This window comes from Balearica regulorum, chromosome 8, assembly GCF_011004875.1.
Source record: "Balearica regulorum gibbericeps isolate bBalReg1 chromosome 8, bBalReg1.pri, whole genome shotgun sequence".
NCBI lineage: Eukaryota > Metazoa > Chordata > Aves > Gruiformes > Gruidae > Balearica > Balearica regulorum.
Genome location: NC_046191.1, coordinates 36,181,460 through 36,204,444, shown reverse-complemented (window position 1 = coordinate 36,204,444; position 22,985 = coordinate 36,181,460). Strand labels below are relative to the sequence as shown.

Below are 22,985 nucleotides of genomic sequence, written 5' to 3'. Positions count from 1 at the left end.
GCAACTTAAAACCACAATAAACTTGGACCTGAACACAAAACATGGGGTTTTGACCCTGCCTTCTCTAACAGAAACACACAGCAGTACTGCATTATTAAAAAAGCAACAAAACCAAACATGCAGAGCAATAACATGAAAACTCTTTCAAAGCAAAACTTCACCGCGCTTTTCTCCATCTGGGAAGAAAATGAGAGGACAAACACATGGCGAATGTTAGCGGGCTTGCCAACCACATGCTTAAATAAGCTGAAATGCTGTGTGATAAGAATGGTTTCAGCAGCTCTATAGAACAGAAGAGATGACAAGTCTCTACTTCTCTCTCTGCTTGGCCCAGAGGCTATTACCTAGACTATCACTTAAAAGAGGCTTAAGGCTTGGGGAAAAAAATGCTGACTTGTCAGTTTGCCTTAAAGAGTTCTCAGGTCCATTCACTTGGTAGAGAAACCTCAAACATCTCCTGCAGGCAAACCCAGCACGCTGAGCAGAGCCTGAAAACTTCCTCCTGTCAAAACAACCTGCTCTGGCAGGATGGGACCTGTCAGCTAAAGTGTGGTGGAATCAGTGTGTTAAAAATTCACTTTGTGACCCCTAAGCAAGTTATTTGGCCTCCTTGCATCAGTTCCCTTCTGTAAGGAGAACAGTAGTACTTACCACTCCTTCTCTGCTCTCAGTTCATGAAGATCGGTAATTCATGTTCGATAATGGTAAATGCCAGGAGGCATGCAAGATTTTACACATTCAGAAAAGGAAGTGCCAAATGCTTCATAGCCCTATTGTATTTTTTTTTTCCCCCATATGAAATAGTTAGCTGGATGTGCTTCTGGACACATGTTATGAAAGCACATTTATTTCTTGTGTGCATCTTGGACTATGTCATTCAACACTGTAAGCAGGAAAAAGGAGCTCTGGCAGCTGACCTGCAGTTGCGATGCAAGGGTATGAAGCAGGAGGTTTCTGCCACTTCCCATTTGCATCTTTCATATGAGATCTGTCTGAAGCAAACGTCTTCAAGTACAAATCTGCTCGAATCATTCTGATTTTCCTAAACAATGCAAAATTGTGTCAAAAGAGATGCATATACAATACTGTCGGTCATTTAGGACAAAAACCCTTTCCTCCCATCCAGGAGCATTAATCTCCTTGAATACATAAAACAGGACTATCGTGCCAAGCAGTTAACAAGAAACTACAGTAGGAAAGAAAAGGGCTTTTGATGATTAAGATAAAAAGCTTTAGAAAAAGAAGGCAGTGCATTGATTTTACTAGAGTACAGCAAAAAAATTTTGTCACCATCCATCCACCAAGAGAACTTCAGCTTTGATTTCATGAAATAACATTCATGGTCTTTATATTTTACATCATCGCCTGTGAAATTCTGGATGAAGGCTGTCATCCAGCCCAAAGGCCTCCACACTGTCCACGTCAAAAGGACGCGGAAACGGCAACGCTGTGTCAAGATCGTAAACGAAGTTCTGCTCCCCGCCGGAAACATGAAGTAGAATAACATGGTAGTCCTGGGAAGAAGGGTAATCGCCATTAGTTAAACAGTTAATGAGAAAGTGGCAAAGGGAGTGGAAAAACAGTGGTTCCTAGAAGCAGAAGCTACAGATCCTTTTCTTTAAATCCTGCTTTCTGCCCATGAAGTATTAAGCCTGTAACGCTTCTGGCACCAGGAGAGAGATTTCCTCACACCTGTCTTGCCCATCGTGCTTTTCAAGAAACGTTGGTATTCTCTCCATTCCTCTGCAGCCCCCTTTGATTTAAGCCTGGACAGCTAAACTAAAGTTTATGCTACTCCTAAGAAAATAGCAAATCTCTTTCATGCCCCACATCAAACCGCAAAAGTTACGTGGGATAAGCATTTTTGTCTTAGACTCAGTCCTAAATCAAAGTTCGCAATACATGAGGATAGCTTAACGTTAAAATGATCTAGCGATCTCTTCTAATAAGAGATGTTGTACCTGTTGAAGAAACATGGTGTGTGAATTTGAGTGCTGAGTGTTGGGCTGCCAGAAGCCGCTGAAAAAACAGCATGCAACTGAAAAAGCAGCAAACGGCTCAGATCAAGGGGACCGTAGGAGTGAGACAAATTCCGGTAGTAGCTCTTGAAGCTGCAACAAAATGCCTACGGGGACTAAATCACACTTTTTCAAGATAATGATTTTGTCTTGACTCTTGGGTTCTGAGGTGCAGTTTCACTCCTTAACTTGTAAGAAACATGGGTGTGGTGGAGGTTTGGAGAAATTTGAGTTACTTAGGTGTCAGGAACGTACACTGCTGTTTTCCAAAACTAAATTGAAGGTAGCTGTTAAGAGCTTACTAAAGCTTACATTAAATCCAGTCACAAAAAGAGTATGAAGCACTGTCTTTTGACACTTTCAATATTAAACAATCCTAGCCACAAAGGGACTGGAATGGAAAAGATCTTAGGCAAGCTACTGTGTCAGACCAAGACACGTGTACAACTGTATGCAACACACTATTTAGAAGAATTTGTTACAGACTGTAAGAAAAATTAACTACAAGCTTTACAAATCCTGCGATCCACTGAAACATCCAAGTTAAAACACCTTTCGATCCATGAATTTTTATGGGAAATCCACAGTCTGCAGCGACCTTTCCTGACCCTCCCGTTCCTTCTTAGATCATCTTTGTAACATTTGGATCTCTTTTTAAACTAAATCTTTTTTTGTAATATAAATGTACTGATATTTTGAGAGAGAATGAGTGATTCAGAAATCACAGAACTTCAGAAGTTTGCAGATTATTTTGCAGAATTTCAGACACAGAAATTGCCACAGTAAATAGAGGTTTTTCCATACCAGATAACTGAAAGAACACTATAAGGATACATATTTTAAAAGAATCCTGTAGTGCTAAGTACTGAGTTATGTTCAGTGATCAAACGACACTCCAAAGCCACCATTTATGGGTCAGTTTAATTGCTGATACCCGATACATATATTACTTATATTTTTCTATCCTCTGTCAGGCCTACATGGATATTTTCATCCCTCTACTTCTTACAAATACAGACATCTACTTACAATTCTACAAAGCTGGTAGCCTCAACAATACTAATTTTCACAAATCTGTTATCTACGCTTACCAACATTAAGGTTTGTCACCTGTAGGTTTTACTGGCTGTCTCACTGATAATTTACTATGAATGGTAAAAATGAGCACCAGACCAGGCTCTTCATAAGCCTGTTGTAAAAGAATGATACATATTAATACAGAACTGGTAAAGAATGGTTGAGGTTGGAAGGGACCTCTGGAGGTCATCTGGTCCAGCCCCTGCTCAAGCAGGGACGCCCAGAGGAGCTGACCAGGGCCGTGCCCAAGATGGCTTCTGAGTACTCCAAGCATGGAGACTCCACAACTCCTCTGGGCAACCTGCTCCAGTGCTCCATAACCCTCAGGGTAAAAAAGTGGGGTTTATGTTCGGATGGAACAGTTTGTTACGGTAAAGATGGCTGACACTGCCCACGTCTGATCCTGCAGCTATCAACTACAGAAGCACGCGCTCAAAATTCCCGAGAGAGAGAAGAGAATGCCTTACCCAGACAACAGGCTCATCTCCATGTCCCGATTTCTGCTTCCAGAGTGGAATCTGAAAATTGTAAGTGAATAAATCTGAAGTGAATAACACCTTTCAGATTCATACAGATTAATTGTGGGTTAATTGGTTAGTCCTTTGCTAACCAATCCATTCATCAACTTACATCTGTGCCGCAGTCAGAAAATTTTCCCTAGTTTCTGTCTTTCGGGAACATGAAGTTGGAGATACGATTCTGGACCACATAACATAATCATTCCCCTGAACCCACAGATTACAGGGAAGAATTCCCCAGAGCTCATAAGGACATCATGCCTCTTCCCATGGTCCTCAAAGCACAACTGAAAGATCTCACGTGGTGTGGTTTGCATACCTCTGAGCCAAAGTGAACTACAAGAGGGTTTTGGACCATGTCTCACTTAGAGGTTGGGCTGTGGTCTGAGAGCATGTCTCACCTATGTTGGGCTGGGGTTAAAATGCCTGGACCCGTGTCTCACCTATGTTAGACTATGGTCTAAAGGCCTGGGCTGGGCTTAAAATGCCTGAGCCCACGTCTCGGCTATGCCGGGCTGTGGTCTAAAGGCCTGGGACCAGGTCTCAGCTAGGCTGGGCTGCGGTCTGAAGGCCTGAACCTCGCCATTGCTGCATTCAGATCACATCTCATAGACTCACCATCCTCCGATCATTGGCTATGAAAACAGCATAAAATTCTTCTAAAGGGTACTGATCCTGACTCCTGATGTAGTCACAAAGTTTCCAAACATTTTCTTCACTGCAAAACACAAGAACTGATTATATTTTTTTTCACCCCAACTTCATTTCTAGTGAACAGAAGGTTCCTCTTGGCTCTGCCATGGCTCCGCGGGGATACGGGCCTCGGGCTGTGGGCCCGGCGGGTTGGGGGAGGCGCCTGGTGGCTGCGCGGCGGGGAAGCCGTGGCCGGGGGGTGCCGGTGCCGGCCGGCAGCCTTCGGGAGCTGTTGAGGGGAGCTGGGAAAGCCGAGTCCCCGCGCAAAAGCACCAGAGATCGGTGTCATGTGGAGGAGAAAAATAGGGACAAACCGAGTATTTAGGGTCAGCGCCTACAGCTGCGTTCGGTTGCGTGGCCGCGCGTGAGGAAGTAGTCGGGGTCGCCCTCCGCAGCCGGCCGGGTGTCCCATGTGTCGTCCGTCCCCTCGCCGCCCATTTCTGGTCACCCCGCAGCTAAGGGGGGGCTCGGCACAACCTCTGGTCTGGGGGACCAGTAGCAGCGTCCTGGGAGACACTCACTGGGTCACCTGCAGCCCCATGAATATAAACTTTTAGCATTGCTTTATGGTTTGGTGTGTTATCTCCTTCCCCCCACTTCCTGGTTTATTTTGTTACCTAAAAAGCTGGAAGGCTGAGCAAAGTTAGGCAGATAAAGCAGCTGGCATGTGTTCTCAGTGTGGTGATGAGGAAGCTAGATGTAAACCTTTCACTGAAACCAAAGCAGAATCATCATTACGAAACTGGCTGTAAGGTTCTTTTTTGTTTTGGTTTCTTTCTTTTCTTTTTTCTTTTTTTTCCCCTTTTTGCAGACCTTTCCCATGCTTTGAGGCATGGAGTCATTCTTACTTTACGTTTCGGAGGGCTGGACTTTGCTGGAGCTTTCTAACCGCAGAGACAATGCAGAAGCGCATGAGATGATCCTGGTGCTAGCTGCATGTTCAAGTCCTAATGCCTCTTTCCTAACTTGTTGATGTGCAAGGACTTGGTGGTGGCAGCTTTGCATTTTTTTCTGCTGTCAGCAAGCGGTTTATCTCTAGCTAGTCAGCTTACTTCATCCACAGAGAGTAAGGAGCATACAGCAGAAGGCCTAAGGTAAACTGGCATCTGATGGGTTTATCCTCTTCCAAGTTTCCGGCCCCATGGCAGATCCAGAGTGGCTAATGTCCCTTTGGAAGCTGCGTTAGCTGCAGGTCTGTAAACCTGGTGTAATTCCTCAGGCTGGACAAGATTGTCTTGTGACCTGTACTTGAGACCTGTGTTGTGGTTCAGAAAATTGTGAGAGAAAATAATTTTCGACAAGCTAAAAATCGGTACTCGTGTGCTTAGCATTGCTAAACTCTTCAAAATTTAAAATTGATGCCATGGCCTGCCTATTATTCAGCATGTTTAAACTATTTTCACAGGTTGAGTTCTAAACTCATTGACTCACTTCAGCCCCCGTATTACTGATCACATGTTGTCCCATGGTGTAAATATCTACCTGCTTTTTCAGACTTTCTGTACTTGGAAGATGCTCTTTTGCCGACCTCAGCAGAAGATTTGTCCGAAAAGGCATAATCCCTCTAGTTAATGACTCCTTCAGTATGGCAATGCTGGCAATGATTTCAAGAAGATACCTGCCGGCCTGAACCTGGATTTGACCTTCCAGTTCCCTCCTAACAAAATGAATATAATGTTCTTTTCTGCAGCTGCCCCATTGCAACAAGGGGTCCAAGAAGGGATTCCGCACCCAGCCCATGGTCAAGAGGCACTCAGAAATCGAAAGAATATTTTACTACCAATTCACCCTCCACTGGTTATAAACCTCAACGATGAAGACAACGATGAGGACGATGATGAAGAGGAGGAGAACAGTAAACAATTTTTTCTTTCTTTTACCAGGAGGTAGAAGGGGGTTTTCCACTCTCGCAATGTACTTTGCAACTGATTTATTAGCATAGCCATCAAACCACCCTGTTTTGAGAAAAGAGGTGTTGACGGGTTTGTGACGTAATCTCCAAAATACTGGAACTGGTAGTCACTCTTCAAAATTTCTCAACATTTGGGGACGAAATGACAAGTTCGGGAGGTACTTCTTTTCTGGGAAACAAACTTTTGACCAGGGGCTGTACACGCTCCTCACTGAAGGTGAAGTCACAGGTTGCTTTACAAAAGGTAGTTGTGTGACTTCCCCTTAAATAATTTCAATCTGGCAAAGAGAATCCCCTCAAAACTCTTCATGAGTTTAACTGAATGTGTATGTGTATACATTTATTGATATATTAGATTTTGTTTAGGTTTTGTAATGTAGTTAAACCCTTGACTGAGAGACTCATTGGGAAGGAATGAATTGTGCAGTCCCAGGGAGTGAAAGCGAGAGACCGACCTGCTCTCACGCGTGCACTCCGCAAATTCCTGTGCTAGTTCTCAGGCCGCCCCAAGCTGCTTTTCACTTTCCCCCTGCCCTTCAGGGCTGCCTGTTAGCGCTTCCTAACTCGGTTTCAGTCCCAGGAAGCCACCTTAATTTAAACAATATAAAAAGTAGGGCTTTGCTGCTCTTAGCGGCCTTAACTGAGACAGACAAGGAGCACTCCCTTCACCAGCTCTGCCGGCAGACATTGCAGCAGAGTAACTTTGGGCAGAGCTCGTTGTATACACGTTGTAACTGCAGTTCCACTGCAGCTGGAAACTCCTGCTGTTAAGGAATCATTTTTCTGTCCAGAATCAGGGCTTGCAGTCAGAAAAAAACAAACCCTGACCAAAATGAAACTCACGTTGGTATTTGACCATTAAGAATTGTGGAAGGTCTTTGTACAGATACCGCGTAACCTTTTAAAAACACTTCCTACAGGTGTTCCTGACTGGGTGCCTGAGACTGCTGCAGACATGGAAGAGGAAAGAGCAATAAAGGAAATATGCTATAAATCGGGTAAGTAGGAAATTAGTCACTCTTTCCTCAACAGCAATATAGTCACTCTTCCCTAAACAGCAATACTGCCGATACAGTAAACATTGGGTTTTTTTTTTTTCTCCTCTTGGGGTACGTTTAGGAGAGTATTACGGGATTCAGTACCCTCAGGAACACCAATCAACAAAAACTGTGTCTTCACCTCGGGAAAATGAGCTATTACCCTTGGAAGCTACCGAGCGAGACTTGCAGAAAGGCAAGTGCTTTTCATCTTCTTGGACAACGTTTACCACTTTTAAAATTACTGTCACAGGGAGAAACTACTATGTCGCTTGCCCCTCCTCCCCTCTTCGTTAAATTAGTGACAATGAAGGATAGCGTATGACAAAGAGCGTCAAAAGACTTCACTACTTTTTCCCCATATACATGGGTAGTGTCACACACGTGGCGACTGCCTGTGTCCACTGGCGAGGGAAAAGGTAGCAATGGGCTATTAAGCCTATGTCTACTTTCCTGAGACACACAACAGAGGTCTTCCCTCCAATTTTTCTTCACGATCAAGATTGCTGTCGTCTAATTTGAACCATCCTGAGGTTAGGAATGTAGTTTCAATTTCTGATTGCGGCGCTCTCAGGTGTCTTATAAAGGATGGTAACAAAAGATTTCCATTTTCTTTTGAATGTTGGGCTTGACCCAACAGAATTAAGGTCAAAGAAATACAAATTAATAAATATTTACCTCCCGTGGTATGTTTCTCCTTCATTCTTGACCAAGTGGCATGACTGAAAAAAATCCACATTAGTTTTTTTTACCGAATAAATAATAATACAGCTCCGTGTTAGGAGAGAGTGATGTTCTGACTGTAAGACGACACCAGAGTAATCAGTAAATCAGTCATCCAAAATTGCTGGGCAGAAATATGACCTGCTACTCTTAATAAAAAAGAATATCATTGTTTATTTTGTGTAAACTTCAGGGATAAAATCTTGATAATGCTGTTTCCAGTAGAACAGATTTGAGTAGGATGATGTGCTCATCAAAAATGGGTATGGAAAACTTGTCTCCGTTTCGAATAATGCCGTCATGCGAAGTCATGCTTTTTTGACTGACCGCTTTTGCCAGCCTGAATTGTTCAACAGAGTTGGGAAAAATGATTTCCTTCTCATTTCTACCTTTCAGATGTTTCTTATTAAACTAGTTTTGAGAAGCCATTTCTGGCAAGTATTGAGATATATTTAGACTATCGACAAGGAAATCAGCAACAAACAGACGAATACAGGTTTTAATATAGGTCTTTCTTTAGAATTAGATACATTCCGAGAAAAGGAGAGAGATGTTTCCCCAAAGCATTTCTTCCAGACAGTTCTCTGAGGTTTTTGGTACCACGATGACATGCATCTTGAAAATACCAGAAATTCAGTCAGATAGGATCATTGATGAATATCATTCATGAAAAGTGAGAAGCTAAGGACCGAGCAGGTAATTTGTAGCTGGTTCCTTAGCTCTGGAACCACAGTCGTCTTTAACCTGTGCATTATGGAACTTTCTTAGACACCATGAGAGTTATTCATCAGGTGTACGCATTAAACCTGAACGTGCACGCATTAAGCTTCACCATTTTAAGATCTGAGTTATTCCTTCTTTGTTATGTTCTAGAGACTCTTTCTCACACTGCACCATTAACTATAACAATCAAAACCACTCTTTACCATTCTGCTTGGTTTAGCATTATTCTAGGGAAAAAAAAATCCTCTAGGCTGATTCCAGTTGAATTTTTCCTGCTTAAGTTTGGAAAAGAATTGGTTCTGTGAAGTTATAAACCAGACACGTCCGCAGTAGAATACCCTTACCACCTAGGTACGTTGACATCGGGGGTAAAGCCAACGTGACAAGGTTGAAGCTTTGGCCGTTCACTGGTAGTTCTGCAATGCTCCTTGTCACCACATCAGCAACAGCAGTTCAGCTGTTACAACTATGTGTGGGCCCATGCTGTAAACTGTGCCACTGATGTCCCTGAGGATTGAACCTATATAAAGTTATAAACTGAAGTTATTTTGCATGCCACGTCATTTCAGTTGTTCAGCTCACAGGACAACACCTAGCTGAACTGATGATGCAGCTGAGACAGAGGAAAAGCGTGCCTCATGTGCAACACGTGAGAAATAAGCACCGGTAGGCAGGAACATGCTAATTAAGGTTCCTGGTTTGTTGCTAACGGAGTTACCTTGTAGCGACACGCAGATCAGGGTTGTCCACCCCATGCTGTGGAGCCCCTTTGCATTGGGTTCCCATGTAGATGTTACACTTTGACTTTGGAAAAGGATTTGTTCCCCTCTGTGACACACACGTAAATTGCACGCGGCTTTTGATTCGCAGTTATTACAAATGCGTATGTGGATTAAAGCCAATGTTTGTACTTTTAAACTGTAACCCCAAAATACAGTATTCATGAAGATTTTCACACTCATCATGAGAAGCATTCTAAGCCAGAAGCGGTCAAAGACATTGAACGAGTCCAACATCTTTGTGTTTATAGTCAATTTTTGAGTTTCCTTTCAAGATTTTGCAACCGTGAACTCTTCTAGAGGAAACATAACCACTTGCGCTTTCCTTGTGAGCAACGACACTTTTCACATGTACAGCCCAAGAAGACCTGGGTATGAAGTGGGAGATCAGGTTGAAAAAAAAACCAAACCAAACCAAAACAAAAACAAAACAAACAAAAAACCCCAAACCCCAAATCCAAAAGCAATTTTGGAGGAGAAGATTGTGCCTGCTTTTGCAAAAAGTAAATATGCGTTATTTTAATCCCTCAGGAACCAATCCCATGGAGCGGGTCAAGACCTATCCCGGTAAAGAAGCAAAGGAGAAGAAATGGGTTTCCGAGGAAGAAAGAAAGTCCCATAACACAGGAAGAGGAAAAGGTATTTTGAGAAAACAGTTGGCTTACTCCTTTTTGTTCACTAAACTCACAGATGACTTGGCAGGACCTAGTTAATTTCTGGTCTTAGTGCCAGATAGGGACAGTCCATATTTGGATTGGACTAGCCACAAAGAATTATTTCAATTCTTCAGAACCTCGAAGATCAGCATATGTAGTCTACCGTACTGCCACCGTCACCCAAGAACCAAAGTGCAATGGACCGACAGGTGGGTTCCTGCTTACCCAGGATCCTTAAACGTTAAGAAAGTGATTTCATCTTGACCGTTTCAGTCACCTCTCTTAAGCTGGGCTGAATCTGCACCTAGACGTGCCTCCCCCTCTTAATTTCCAATCCAAGGAACCTCCTTCAGACACAGTAACCCCCACTTTCAGACAAATGAAGTTAAGCCAAATGAATCCCAGCATCACTGCTTCGTCTCAGGGGCGAACAGTTGTGGGGTTTTTCTTTTTTCTTTTCTGTTAATGTTTGCTTTGATTAAATGTGGACAGATTGGCATAGAGATTAGAGAGAGAACATTGTTAATGCGAAGAAGACGTCTTATCAAATTCCCAGGTTGAAAAAGGATAGAGCGTTTTAAAAAAATGAAAAAACCAACACCCCCAAAAACAGGCGATCAGCCTTTGTGTCGTAAAAACAACCATTAGCACTTTCGCTACCTTTCTTTTCAGCAGTACCTGAGCCCTATGCTGGGAAAGGCTCCAAACAAAAGAATCAGCTTGAGGCAAATAGAAGAGTTTGGACCCAAACCGAAAACTATGGTAAGACTGACATGCTGTGTGCAAAAGGAAAAATTTAGGACTATTGTGGAATTAGTAATCTGAATTAATGGAATTAATCTGGAATTAACAGCAAGCCAGAGTATTCATAAGAATGATTTCTAAGGGAGGTTTACAGAAAACTAGTCAGTCATTGGGCAGCATACTCTGATGCAAAATCAACCACCTGGTACAAAAACATAACACTGCCTTGCATCTAGTGCTTTCCCAGGCAGGGACAACAAAGGAGACTGGATTGTGGATTAGTCTAATCTAAAAGCAACTGATGATGCCTTTGGGCAGGTTTTCTACACAGGAACATTCACTTTGTCCAAGTCAAGGATGTCCGTGGCACAATCCGCCTCCTTTGGAAGATCCTGTGAGCCTGATGGAAACGCTGCGAGATTACTGATGATCTTTAGAGCTCTAGAGGGAAAATCTATATTGAATACTACCTTGTATTTCAGAGGTGGTGTCTGAGTCACCCAATGTATTCATTGATACTTCAGCTAATGTAATATTTAATTCGCCTACCAGGCCTAAGAGAGTCTTTCCCTAACCTGCAGCTGAAATTAAGAAACAGATGCCTGTCTTGTTTCTACAGACAAATATACTTCAGGCTCTGACAATGCACCAACTTGGAGGAAAAGAAATCCACACGCTAAAACGTTCTCAACGTTTAAAACAACCATTCAGGTAACTGAGATTAGAACCTCCATCTTGCGTCTTGTGTTGGAAGTTTAATTCTTAACACGTTTTGAACAGAGCATAGACTTTCCCTCCAATAAGTGATGCACAACATGTTCTGTCTATCTATTTTGACACCAGAGCCAAGAAGACATGGAAGTGAATAGGAAAGGAGAGCGATACCTAGACAGGAGAAAGAGATGAAGCGAGTTCTTCAACTTACAAGAGAATCGAAATTGAAATGCGGAAACTATCAACTGGAAAATCCAAAGCTGACACAACTGCAAATTCCAAAAATAAGATGCAGGAAGTACACTACAATGTTTCAAAACTGATTGAAAACATAAAATATACGTTCTGTGTGGTCACAGGTTCACTAAGTTTAATTTGTTATGAAAATTTGACCGTTGAAATGACTTTTTACAAACTATGGCTCTACACGACAAAATTGATTGTAAAAGATGCCCATAGAGAGCAAGAAATCCCTAAGCAGAGTCTTCCTGTACTTTATTTTACAGATGGTTAAATAAAAACTATTAGGTTTAATTAGCAGTTTCAGAGGACTTTGAATGTGAGCAAAACCAGTAATGTCTTCTAGAAAGTATCTCTTTTGGTGTGAAAGTCAGATTCTTGGATGGGTTGATTCAGTGTTTGCCAGATGCCTGAGGGCTCATTCTCAGCTTCCTCTTGAGAATTTGTCATCGTAGTAGGGCAGCAGAAGTGTGTCATGAACTAAATGAGCTTTACCACAACAACACTATCAGAATTCACTGAAAAATGCATTTACAGACATTTTAAATTAAAGTAGAAAAGATTGGGTAAATACTGAGAGGCAGACTGGTATGAAGGATACTGTAATATTGCTTTCTGAAGAAACAGACTGCATTCTAGATTTTTAGATATATTTAGCTTGGTATCTTTGTCTGAGATGTTTTCTCATTTTTGCATTTACCTGAGCTTTGGTAATTCTTTGAACATCACCAGTGTTGGAGAAGAGCCCTTCAGACTTCTTTCTGTAACACTGGGATCCAGTCATTATCTCACTGCCACCCGTAACTGTGAGTACAAAAGCGTTTTGCTTCCTTGCAGCCTTTTCTTCATTGTGACTGTCTAAAGCATGAGCATGAGGATGGATCAGACACCTTCCAGGGTGCCTCCTAGGTGAAATGATGCTATCATTCTATGAGAAATACAGTCATACATTTCTTTATCCTACTTTATCGAGAATATCTTGCATGAACCTTGGGTGGTTTTTATTCTATATATGAATTTAAATTTCAATACTTTAAAATTAAAAAATGCTGTAGTGATTATAAACATTTATGCAGTTGGGAATCACTTTCCTTAACTGGGAGAAAAATAGAAATACCCGGAGTATCTGGTTTAGCTGAAAGTTACAAAATGTACAAAACAGACAAGAACCATCTTTTTAAAATCAAGGAGTACGTGTTTTGAAAATGTTTTCCCCTCTTCTAATTAGACATTTGAATTTTCAAATTGTAGGACGTGATGCCTTATGGCGACATTTTACATGTTGTCTGCCTGAGGCAATTTAAAATTTTAATTCAGAAGGATATTGTGTCCAGTTATGTAAGACCTCCCGCCTGGCCTTGCCTTTATCTAACAGTGCAGTGAGAAGAAGTTCTCATGGGAACATCCTCTTTGTTTGACAGTAGAAATGTGGAATAGAGTTGGCTTCTTTAGGAAAACCTTGGAAGAGCTCCAATGACTAAAATGGGGTACCGTTTCCATGGACGGATCTGCAGGGTGCCCTGGGCCGTGGTCAGAAGCCCATTTGATGCTGCACAGCTTGGGGTTCCCAGCATCTGAAGGGTCACACGATTATCTGTACTATCCTCCTTTTCTTTTTAGTGTGGTCTCAAAAACCCAGCATCTGAAGAGATGCTTTAGAGAATCTGAGCGCCTTTCTGAGGGATGCTTTAGAGAATCTGAACACCTTTCTGACTGGGATCATAAAGAACTAGCATCTCCTGGTGCAATTTAACCCACCTCTCTGCCCTGAAAAGCCAGCCCAACAAGCCAAAGCCAAAGGAGAATAATTTTCTAGCATCTTAACATGCCAATATTCCCAGCAGAGGATTGGGCTAAGTGTCAGGCCCACCTCAAGGGAAAGACAAAGAAATGCAGGAGAAGGATGTGGCCACGAGGGCAGTACTTGACTGATCCTGGATTGTTGTGGAACCACAACCTCAGTACATGATCTCTTCCCTTTTCACTGGAGCTTCCTGTAGAGAAGTGACAAACACTGTTCTCTTAGTCATCACTCGCTCAACCCAGCAAGTCGCAGATACTAAGAAATACCTCGTAAACAAATGGCTCAATGAGATATTAACAGTTCCTGTGAGGTGTTACCTACTCTTGACTGACATCAGAGGAACAGAAAGTGATCAGTGCTTTGTGAGATCAAATCCTTATTGAAGATTTCCCTTTCACAGCTTCAAAGGCACTAAGATCCACGAAAACAACAATACGTGTGTGTTTTCCAGATCACAGGTGCATACCTTATTATATTACTTCATCCCCTTCTGCCTGGTTGTCTCTGTCATTAGGGCCCCAAAGAGGACCCAAAGTAAGCTGAGGATATTCAACATTTCCTGCAGTGGGGCCCTGAAGATTGCATGTCTGTGTTTTCACATACTCCCTGCATGACAGATCCCCACACAGGTTTAACCTAACAATACTTGAAAATCAGTCCTGAGATAATGAGCCAAAGATCAGAGGTAGAGGCCTACTGAAGGAGAGCTGAACTTGCCCTAGCATTATGTATGCATATACATAATCTGCTGCTGAATTGAAAGGCCCAGGAGAAAGATATGCTTTGTTGCTTTCACCTTATACATGTTAAAATATGCTCATGTTTTTCCAGACAGTCCTTCTAAAAGCACATCAGACATCTAGTATAGGTGATTCATATTAGATAGTAAACAGATTAACAGAGGTACCACCTGCATTTTATTAAAAGTTTGCAAAGCTTCCAGCCTGAGATCCTGCATTCCTGAACAAACTTATATGGCTGAATTAAACCCACAAACTCCCAGCATCTGAGCAGCACTGTTTTTTAAAATAAGCTGTTTATTAATTAAGGTAGCAAAGTTCCTCTCAAGTCAACACATGAATGAGACAAAAAGGTTGTTGTAAAATAAAAACTGAACAAAACTTCCCTGGGAATTGTAGAAATTTCTGAGAAAAGCAGTTGTCGTGGTTTTACCCCAGCCGGCAGCTGAGCACCACGCAGCCGCTCGTTCACTTCCCCCCCCATCGGAATGGGGGAGAGAATTGGAAAGTTAAAGTGAGAAAACTCGTGGGTTGAGATAAAGACAGTTTAATAGGGAAAGCAAAAGCCGCGCGCACAAGCAAAGCAAAGCAAGGAATTCATTCACCACTTCCCATGGGCAGGCAGGTGTTCAGCCATCTCCAGGAAAGCAGGGCTCTGTCACGCGTAACGGTTACTTGGGAAGACAAACGCCATCGCTCCGAATGCCTCTGCCCCCCCCCGCCCCTTCCCCCAACCTCCTTATAAACTGAGCATGACGTCATAGAGTATGGAATATCCCTTGTGTGCCGCAGCTGGAGGTGTCACAGCAACGGTTCCACGGGCAACGGGAGCTGGGCTGCGTCCGTGGTCACAGCCCAGCCACAGCCCCACCGGGCATCAGAGCTGTGATGGCTGCCGCGGGGCTGGAGGGCCGAGGTGGGAGCGCCAGCACGGCGCAGGGCCGGAAGGCAAAGCTCAGCCAGCGCGCCCAGGAGCTGCGCACCATGGTGGCCTTGCAAGGTGCTGCCCCTTGGGCTTGGCGGGGGCGGGTGAGGGGCTCTTGGTCCTGCACGGTGCCAACAGCAGCGCCTTAATGTCCTGCAGAGCAAGGGAGGAAGGTTTTTGCCCAGTGCTGTGAGGAAAAGCTCCGTCCGAAGAGAGAGCTGCTCCCGCGCCTGCGCGAGGCGGTGCAGGAGGACGTCCGTGCCCTGCGCAGCGTCCAGGCGGTAGCGGTAGGTGCCACTCTGCTGTCCCCTGCCTGGTGCTGGCCCTGCGGAGCCAGCTCCTCCAGCGGCCCTCTCCAGGAGCAGGATGGGACCTTCCCCAGGCTGGCGGTGATGTTCTCTCTGCCCCTTTCCTGCCCACAGCGCAGCAAGTTGCCCATCGCTGCGGCTTGCGGAGCACAGAGGCACGTGGGCATGGATTTGGCCGGGAAGACGGTGGAGGTAAGGGCAGGGTCGGGTGGGTGCGGGCTGCTGGCAGGGGCTGGGGCTCCGGGGACCCTCGGAAGGATGAGGTGCACGGCGGAGGGACCTGGTGCCGGCACAAGGGCAGCACCCCGGGGCTGGTGTGGTGAGAGCCGGGGTGTTCGCCCTGCGGTCCCATGGGTCCCTTTCCATGGTGGGAGCCATGCGTGCAGGTCCTCCTCTGGCTCCCTGAGCTTCCTTTGCCCCATGCCGTGTCCCCAGGGCTGCTGGGGTTCCTGCGGGGTCCAGCTGCATCCCTGGGAGAGAGATGCTGTCTGTGCCCTTGACTGCCTGCCCCAAGGTCATGACCTGGTTCCAAGCCCATGGAGATGGAGGCGCTGGCCCCGCAGAGCTGCCTTTGCCCGGGGGCCTCTTGCAGGGACAGAGCGGTGCCACCGCTCTCCGCCAGCAGCCGCATCTGGGGCACCGAAGGATTGGATTGACGCCCAGCCCCGGGGCTGCGTTACGCAGAGTCCCGAAGCCCGGCCCACCGCTGCCATCAGCAGATGCCCACCTCCGCCTTGCCCCAGCCAGCCCCCCAGAGCAAAGCTCTCCCCGAGCCCGTCCTGCCAAGGGAGTGACGACGTCCCGGAGCAGCGTCCCAGCGTCCCCGGCTCTACCTTGGGGGGGTGTTTCCAGGCTGTGCCCCCTTCTCCCGCGGGTGCCCGGCTAGCCCTGCCTCCAGCCTGGCAAACTCTCCCGTGCCCATCCAGGTGGCCCTGGAGAAGCTCCGTGCCGAAATCTATCAGCGGAGGAGGACGTGCGACGTGCTGCTGGACCGGGTGAGGCAGCGGAGCCAGACCCGGGACGAGCTGCAGAGGCGGCTGCAGCAGCTGCAGGACGCCGAGAGGGATGAGAAGCGGCACCAGGCGCAGGTGCAGGTACGCAGGACCCCTTCCTGGGGTGGCAGCACCCGTCCCACGGGGGGGTTTAATCCAACCCCTGCACCCCCCCGGGTGGGTGCCGGGCTCGGCACACGGGGTCACCCTGTGTCCCCCTCCCGTCTGCGCCCCAGGCGATCCACCAGCTGGAGAACAAGATCGAGAAGATGCTTGCGAAAGGCCGCGCTGGACAGAAGGTGACCGCCCGCTACCTGGCGGTGCGGGATGCCCTGAGGAAGGTGAGCTCCTCCTCACCGTGCCTGTCGTCCCACCCGCCCCTCCTGCCCGAGGGGCTGTGCTGGTGGGATGCCCTCCTGGCTCGGCGAGGTCCTCCTGCTCCCCTCCGTGCGCCGTCGCAGCGTGCAGGGGACCCCCGGGGCTCGCTGGGGTGACTGGGTGCTGTGGCTCCCTGTGTCCCAGGAGCTGGCCCACCTGCCTCCGCACCTGGACCTCCTGTGCGCGATGGCCGAGCTGTACCCTGGGGAGCTGGAAGACATGGAGCTCATGGCCTCGGATGCCCTCCGAGCTGCTGATGTAGCCAAGGTGAGATGGTCCAGGGCACCTTGGGGCCCTCTCCCACTCTCCAGAGAGAGCCCCCAGGCGCAGCCAGGCTGGTGAGTCTTCCTGCTCAAAAGAGGAGGCAAAAGAGCCTGAGCTGGGCTTGCCCACAGCACCCAGATGCCTCCCGAGCTCCTCCCGCATCTCGCTGTTGGGCCGGGCTGCCCTGGGGCTGGGGACAGCCTGCCCGAAGCACCAGCCATGGTGAAGGCAGCATGCTCCATCCTCCAGCCCTCCTTTCCCAGTTTCCTTCCCAGCCTGCTGACATGGGGGGGAGGGGGGCATCTTTGACCCTGGCCATCCCAGAAGCTCCGCTGGCGCACTAAGGTCCGTCCCAGCTTTGGCAGCCGCTTCTCCCTTCTCCGATCTGCTCCAGGAGGACATGGCCGAGATGAAAACCCGGCTCCTGGCAGAGAGAGAGCGCAGGTACCGCTCCCTGGCCGCCCAGGAGGTGCACGTGGACAGGCTCTGGCTGAAGGAAGCAAGCGAAAGGCAGCCGAGAGCGGTGAGCTGGGGGGGCCCTGCTGCAGGCAGGGCTGCGGGCAGACAGCAGGCAGCAGTGTCGAGCCCCCCGCGGCGGGGGGGCTGCAGGGCCAGCTCCCCCAGGGTGCCAGCAGCCAGCAGCGGGGGGTGATGATGAACATCCATCCTTGCAGCAAGCCAGGTCCCAGCTCGCCGTGGGCTTCCCGAGCCTGCACTCGCAGGACCCGCTGGTGGGTGAGTGCCTGGCGGGGTGCCGGGGGGTGGGACGCGGGTGCAGCCGCAGGCATCCTGCCCTGACGCTTCCCTCCCAACCCAGACGCCAAACTGGAGGCCACCCAATCCCACGATGGAGCGCGAGGCCTGGCTGATGGAGAAGACGGAGAAGGCCAAGGCTGCGGCGCAGTGCTCCTGCCTCTGGGTAACGTAAAAACCCATCTCCGGTAAAACCTGGGGTGCTCGAGCCACGGGGAGACGAGACCTCACGGCTCGCCTTGTTTCCTTGTGGCGTTGTCTGCTCTCCGCTGCCCGCGGAGCCCCCCAAAGCCCCTCTTGTGCGGGCAGGGATGGAGCTCCTTTTCTCCATGCCATGAGTTTGCAGCGGTCGGTCCGTGGTGCAGAAACCTCCGCGAGGCCACGGCCCGGCTGCTGTACCGTGCTGCAGGAGTGCCGTGGGCTGAGTCCTGGTGCTCTCCCCCGGCCAGGACATCCCCGGCAGGCTCCTGGCGCAGCAGAAGTCCTGGGTGGAGCTGGAGCAGCGCGTCAAGGAGGGCGAGCAGAAGAAGCAGGCGCTGAAGGAGACGCTGAAGGAGCTGGAGCTGAAGCAGGCTGAGCTGAAGTTTGGCCAGCCCCGCAACACACCCAGGTGCTGCTGCTGACCTCGGGACAGATGTGCTAACCGGGCCCCCAGCCTTGGCAGGGGACACGTGCCTCACAAGTGTCCCAAGAGGGCACCCCTTCCTCCGTCCCCGCTGCAGCCACCCACCCACCCCTCCTGCACCGCAGGTTTTCTCAGCAGGGTGCTCCCCCAGCTCTGGTCCTGGCACAGCACCCAAAGCTCCCGCTGTGGCAGCAGGAGCACCCTTGCTCCTTGCCTGGCATGGGAAGTGGTGGCAGCATGTCCGAGTTGGGCTGCAGGCAGCATCTCTGCTCTGCAGATGGGAGAGGGGCAAGCAGAGCAGCTTTTGCAAGAGAGGTGGGGTGTCTCTGCGCCCCTGTGCACTTGTATGGATGGGAGTGTGCTTGGCTCCAGGGTGCTGGAGGAGGACCTGAGGATGAGGCTGCAGCGGGAAGAGGCTCAGCTGGAGCAGGCGCGAGCCCAGGCGCTGAGGAACGAGGAGCTCCTGCTCCACTTTGAACACGGCATGGACAACCTCGTAGTCCGTCTGCACGGCATCGCTGTGCCTGACCAGGTACCTGCACAGCTCTGGGGTGAGCACGGCCCCGGCGGTGCTTGGGGATGCAACGGCACGGCATGGTGACACTTGGTGCAGCCACCATCACCCCAAGTGGCTCATTTTCCCCACCGAGGTTGTTCTTCTTCTCTCTCTGACTCCAGGACGATTCTGTCAAGCCCCGGGGGGTGGTCGAGAAGCTCCAGTACTGTCAGCAGAAGCTGCGGTACCTGGCGCAGCACGTGGCCGACTTGCCCCGCGACAGCTACAGCCCCGATGAGAACAACAAGGTGCGTAGGGGCTCCGTCCCTGCTGTGGTCTTTGGCACTCTCCTGGATGGCCCATCCCAAACCGTCCTCCCAGCTAGGAGGATGGAGGAGGCCCCAGGGAAGAGCCATGGAGCAGCTCAGCCCCAGGTGGCACTGGGCACTGCAGGCTGTCCCCCCCAGGGGACATCAAGGTGGGGAACCAACCCCTGGGCTTCTTAAAACCACCTCCCCTCCATCAGTTAACCCCGGGTGTCTTTCACAGACTTTTGTGCACGTCAGGGGTTTACTGGAGAAAGCGACCGCCAGTGATCCACACAACCTGAAGATCTCCTTCGATGACGTGGGCAGCAGGGTCCAAGGTAGGAGAGCACAGTGGGGACGCGTCCCACAGCGACTGCCCCAGCCCCTGGGGTTGGAGATGGGCCATGGCAGGTCCCCCGGGGATGCTGGGGTGGAAGAGCCAGTCAGCAGTGCCAGTGCTGGAGGGCTCAGCACGAGGGCTCCCTGGGAGGCCTCCGTAACCTGCTGGCTCTCCCCGGGGACACGGGCACAGCAGAGGTGGCCCCACAGCCTCTCCTCATCCCGCTCCTCTCTGCTCTCTCCTCCAGACCCCTCCGATTCCTCTGACTGAAGACCACGACCTTGTCCCCACCCGGCAAGAAATCAAGCAGCAGGGGCTGCTCCTGCTGGAAAGCAGGCAGAAAAGCCGCAGGCAGAAGTAGCGGTCGCTCCACGAGAGCTTTGGATGTCGCAGACCACCCGCTTGTGCTTTGGATGCCCCAGACCACCCGTTGTACCTTTTCCCAGCTGGTTCAATAGAGCAGATCTTTTTCCTTTCTCCCAAGGCTGTAGTCAAGCCCCCAGACAGCTCTGGGCTGGCATGTGTGCGAGGTGGCTCTGGGGAAACGTGGGGCAGGGGATGAGACCTGGGTATCGGACCTCAGGGTGGGTGCCTTTGTGTCCTTGTGTGGGAGTGGAAGGGCAGAGCCTGCCTTGGAAAGGGAGACCCAAGTCTGAGATGAAGCCCCTAGCCTGGGGCTGTCTGACCTGTCTGGGGACCCTTCGTGCCTCTTCCCTCCTCTGGCCCCCCGCACGCACACACGTTGTGCAACGCGTACTCACAAGCCTAAAGAGGTCAGAGCAAACGTCAGGCGTTCCCTTTGGGTGCCTGGAGGTAAGGTCTAAGTCTAACTCAGCGTGACCCAGGACAGCAGAGGATGCTGCACCGCGCCTGTGGCTTGGGGGTGGATCCCCATCCCTGCGGGTGGGTCACGGACATCTGACCACGGAGGCCACGTTGGCTTCCCTACAAAGACGCTCGTAAAACACCGCTGCAAACAGATGGTGCTGTTCCCCCTCCTCCAGCCACCACTGAGGGCTTCTGCCGGGACCTGGAGTCCTGTCTGGAGACCCAGGAGAGTCGCAGGGGGACATCAGCATCAGCCCAAGCTCTTGCTGTCATTTCTACTTGGTCCCTGTACTTTGTGCTGACATCGCTTGTGACATCATCATTGCAGCGAAGGAACGGCTGTTTCTGCCAAGCCTTCCAGCAGACTGGCAGGTCACGCCAACTGTTCTGGCTGGGTTTTGTGAAACTGCAGCTCTGGGGAACACATTGCCAAAATACTCGTGTCTTTTACAAATAGCGTAACGTGCCAGTGCACTCATCTGGTGGAGCTTCCCAGAACCAACAGCCATAGAGGTGGGCTCCTCTGCCATTAAAGACCACACTATAATGACAGCCATCCACCTCCTGTCCCGTTCTCAGGTGCCCACCACAGCCAGGGCGGGTGCTGGGCTCTGGGTCAGGGAGTCCTCTGCTGTGAGGAGCTGCCAGCCGTGGCAGCAGCAATCGGAAGATACTCAGCGAACCAGGAGGCTGAGCAGACAGCATGGGTGCGTGGGGCTGGGCCACCCTGAAACTGCCCACGCTCAACACACCCAGGCTCTGAAGAAGCTTAGCCGGGCCACTGTGCCCAGACACCACCACACCAGTGACTAAAGACGAACGCTTTGGGGCCAGTTGATGAAACCAAGAGACTCTCGCTTTCTACACCTAGCTCCAGGAAGGGTGGTTGTGTTGTCCCAAAAGTGGGATCGTTTACCCGGCGTGCAGTACGCCAATAGACACACAGAGCAGAGGTAGTGTCTTTCTTCCATGTCTGCGCAGAGATGGGTGCTAGCTGGTAATTCCACACAGCTAGCGCACCACCCACAGAATCTACCACCTATTTACCTTGTTACAGGATTAGAAAAACCCGCCGAAATTTACACTAATTGGGTATCAATTACCGCATCATCTCCTATTGGTCAAGCATCTTTAAATTAGCAGGCATGCTCCTCGAGGCCCTGGGGGGTGTCACTTGCACAGTCCTTTAATTGGGTAGGTGGTGCTAAACCTGCCCCCCCCAGCCGCCTTTCCCATCCCCTGGTTACTGGCGATTCTTGTTGACTTCAGGCCTCTCGGGCATTCGCCCAGCTCCCAGCGCCTTCTGGGCCAGGAGGTTTCCTCTTGATCAGTTTTTCAGCTCTCCTTCAAGGAAACTCTTTAGCAAAGCATGCTTTCGATCAGTCTTTCGGCTCTTCTTCAGAGAGACAGTCGTCAGCAAAGCAAGGAGTGCATGGAACCCGAAATTCAACAGTCTCTAAGCACTAGCCCAAACACATTTCTGTCCCCTGTCAAGTGGAAAGTTCTGCTCTAGGGATATCATTTCCCCCCGCTTTGAGATGATGAGATCCCTTTTCCTGGGTCTCACATGTCTCACTAGTTCTTTTCCTTAGAACTACAATTGTCATTCACAGACGGCTAATACTGAATGTACTATTACAGTATTGACCATTTTAGCAGAGTTAAATTAAGAAACCTTTCTGAGGAGGTTCTATAATTATCCCTCTGGAAGAAAAAAAAATTCATTCTATACATAAACAGCAAAACAAGAGATAACTACATTATTAATCCTAAATACCAAAACAATTGGCTTTGTGGGCACTTAACCTCTACTTAGGCAAGTCCTGTTTCTCAGGTACAGTTCATCGAGGCTTAACTTCTCTGGTGGGTGTGGGGGTCCATTCATCTTCATCAGGCCTCGGTGCTCTTTTTACCCGTGGATAATGAATCCAGGAATTAAGTCCCTCTACTTTGACCGCAGTATCACTCTTCAATAGCACGGTGTAGGGTCCTTTCCATCGCTCTTTTAGTGGTTCATCTTTCCAGGTCCGTCTGCAAACAACATCTCCGGGTTGGAACGGGTGAACTGGTGCCTCCAAGGGAAGAGACACCTTTTGATTTAGGTACCTGTGTGGTGAAGACAAAGTCTGCGAAAGAGAAATCAAATGTTCTTTAATTGCAGCCTGACCTCTTCTATGCATTTGGTCTCCCTTGACATTTCAAAGGTTTGTAGGAGATGCTTTCCCGTATACGATTTCCAAGGGGCTTACGCCTTCCTTCACCCTAGGGGTTATTCGGATTTGCAAAAGAGCTATGGGTAAGGCTTCTGTCCACTTAAGGTGTGCTTCCTGACAAAGTTGAGAGACTTGTCTTTGGAGAGTCTGATGCATTCTTCCTACTTTCCCACTAGA

General features: G+C 48.8%; 1 protein-coding gene and 1 long non-coding RNA gene across 2 annotated transcripts; one reads left to right on the top strand and one right to left on the bottom strand.

The window, feature by feature from the left end:
* Window positions 1-1,364: 1,364 nt before the first annotated feature.
* On the bottom strand, window positions 1,365-4,387 carry LOC142602694 (uncharacterized). Its single transcript, XR_012836457.1, has 3 exons — window positions 4,232-4,387; window positions 3,563-3,613; window positions 1,365-1,514 (listed from the first exon to the last, which is right to left on the bottom strand). It is a non-coding gene; the product is annotated as an uncharacterized LOC142602694 (long non-coding RNA).
* Window positions 4,388-15,266: 10,879 nt separating this feature from the next.
* Window positions 15,267-20,128, top strand: LOC142602832 (coiled-coil domain-containing protein 183-like). The gene is made up of 14 exons (XM_075760585.1): window positions 15,267-15,378; window positions 15,463-15,590; window positions 15,726-15,803; window positions 16,538-16,705; window positions 16,840-16,944; window positions 17,126-17,248; window positions 17,640-17,768; window positions 17,920-17,976; window positions 18,063-18,164; window positions 18,448-18,608; window positions 18,981-19,155; window positions 19,302-19,427; window positions 19,669-19,765; window positions 20,016-20,128. Exons 1-14 carry the CDS (start codon window positions 15,267-15,269, stop codon window positions 20,126-20,128), a joined length of 1,674 nt encoding a protein of 557 aa, XP_075616700.1.
* The last annotated feature ends 2,857 nt before the right edge of the window (window positions 20,129-22,985 follow it).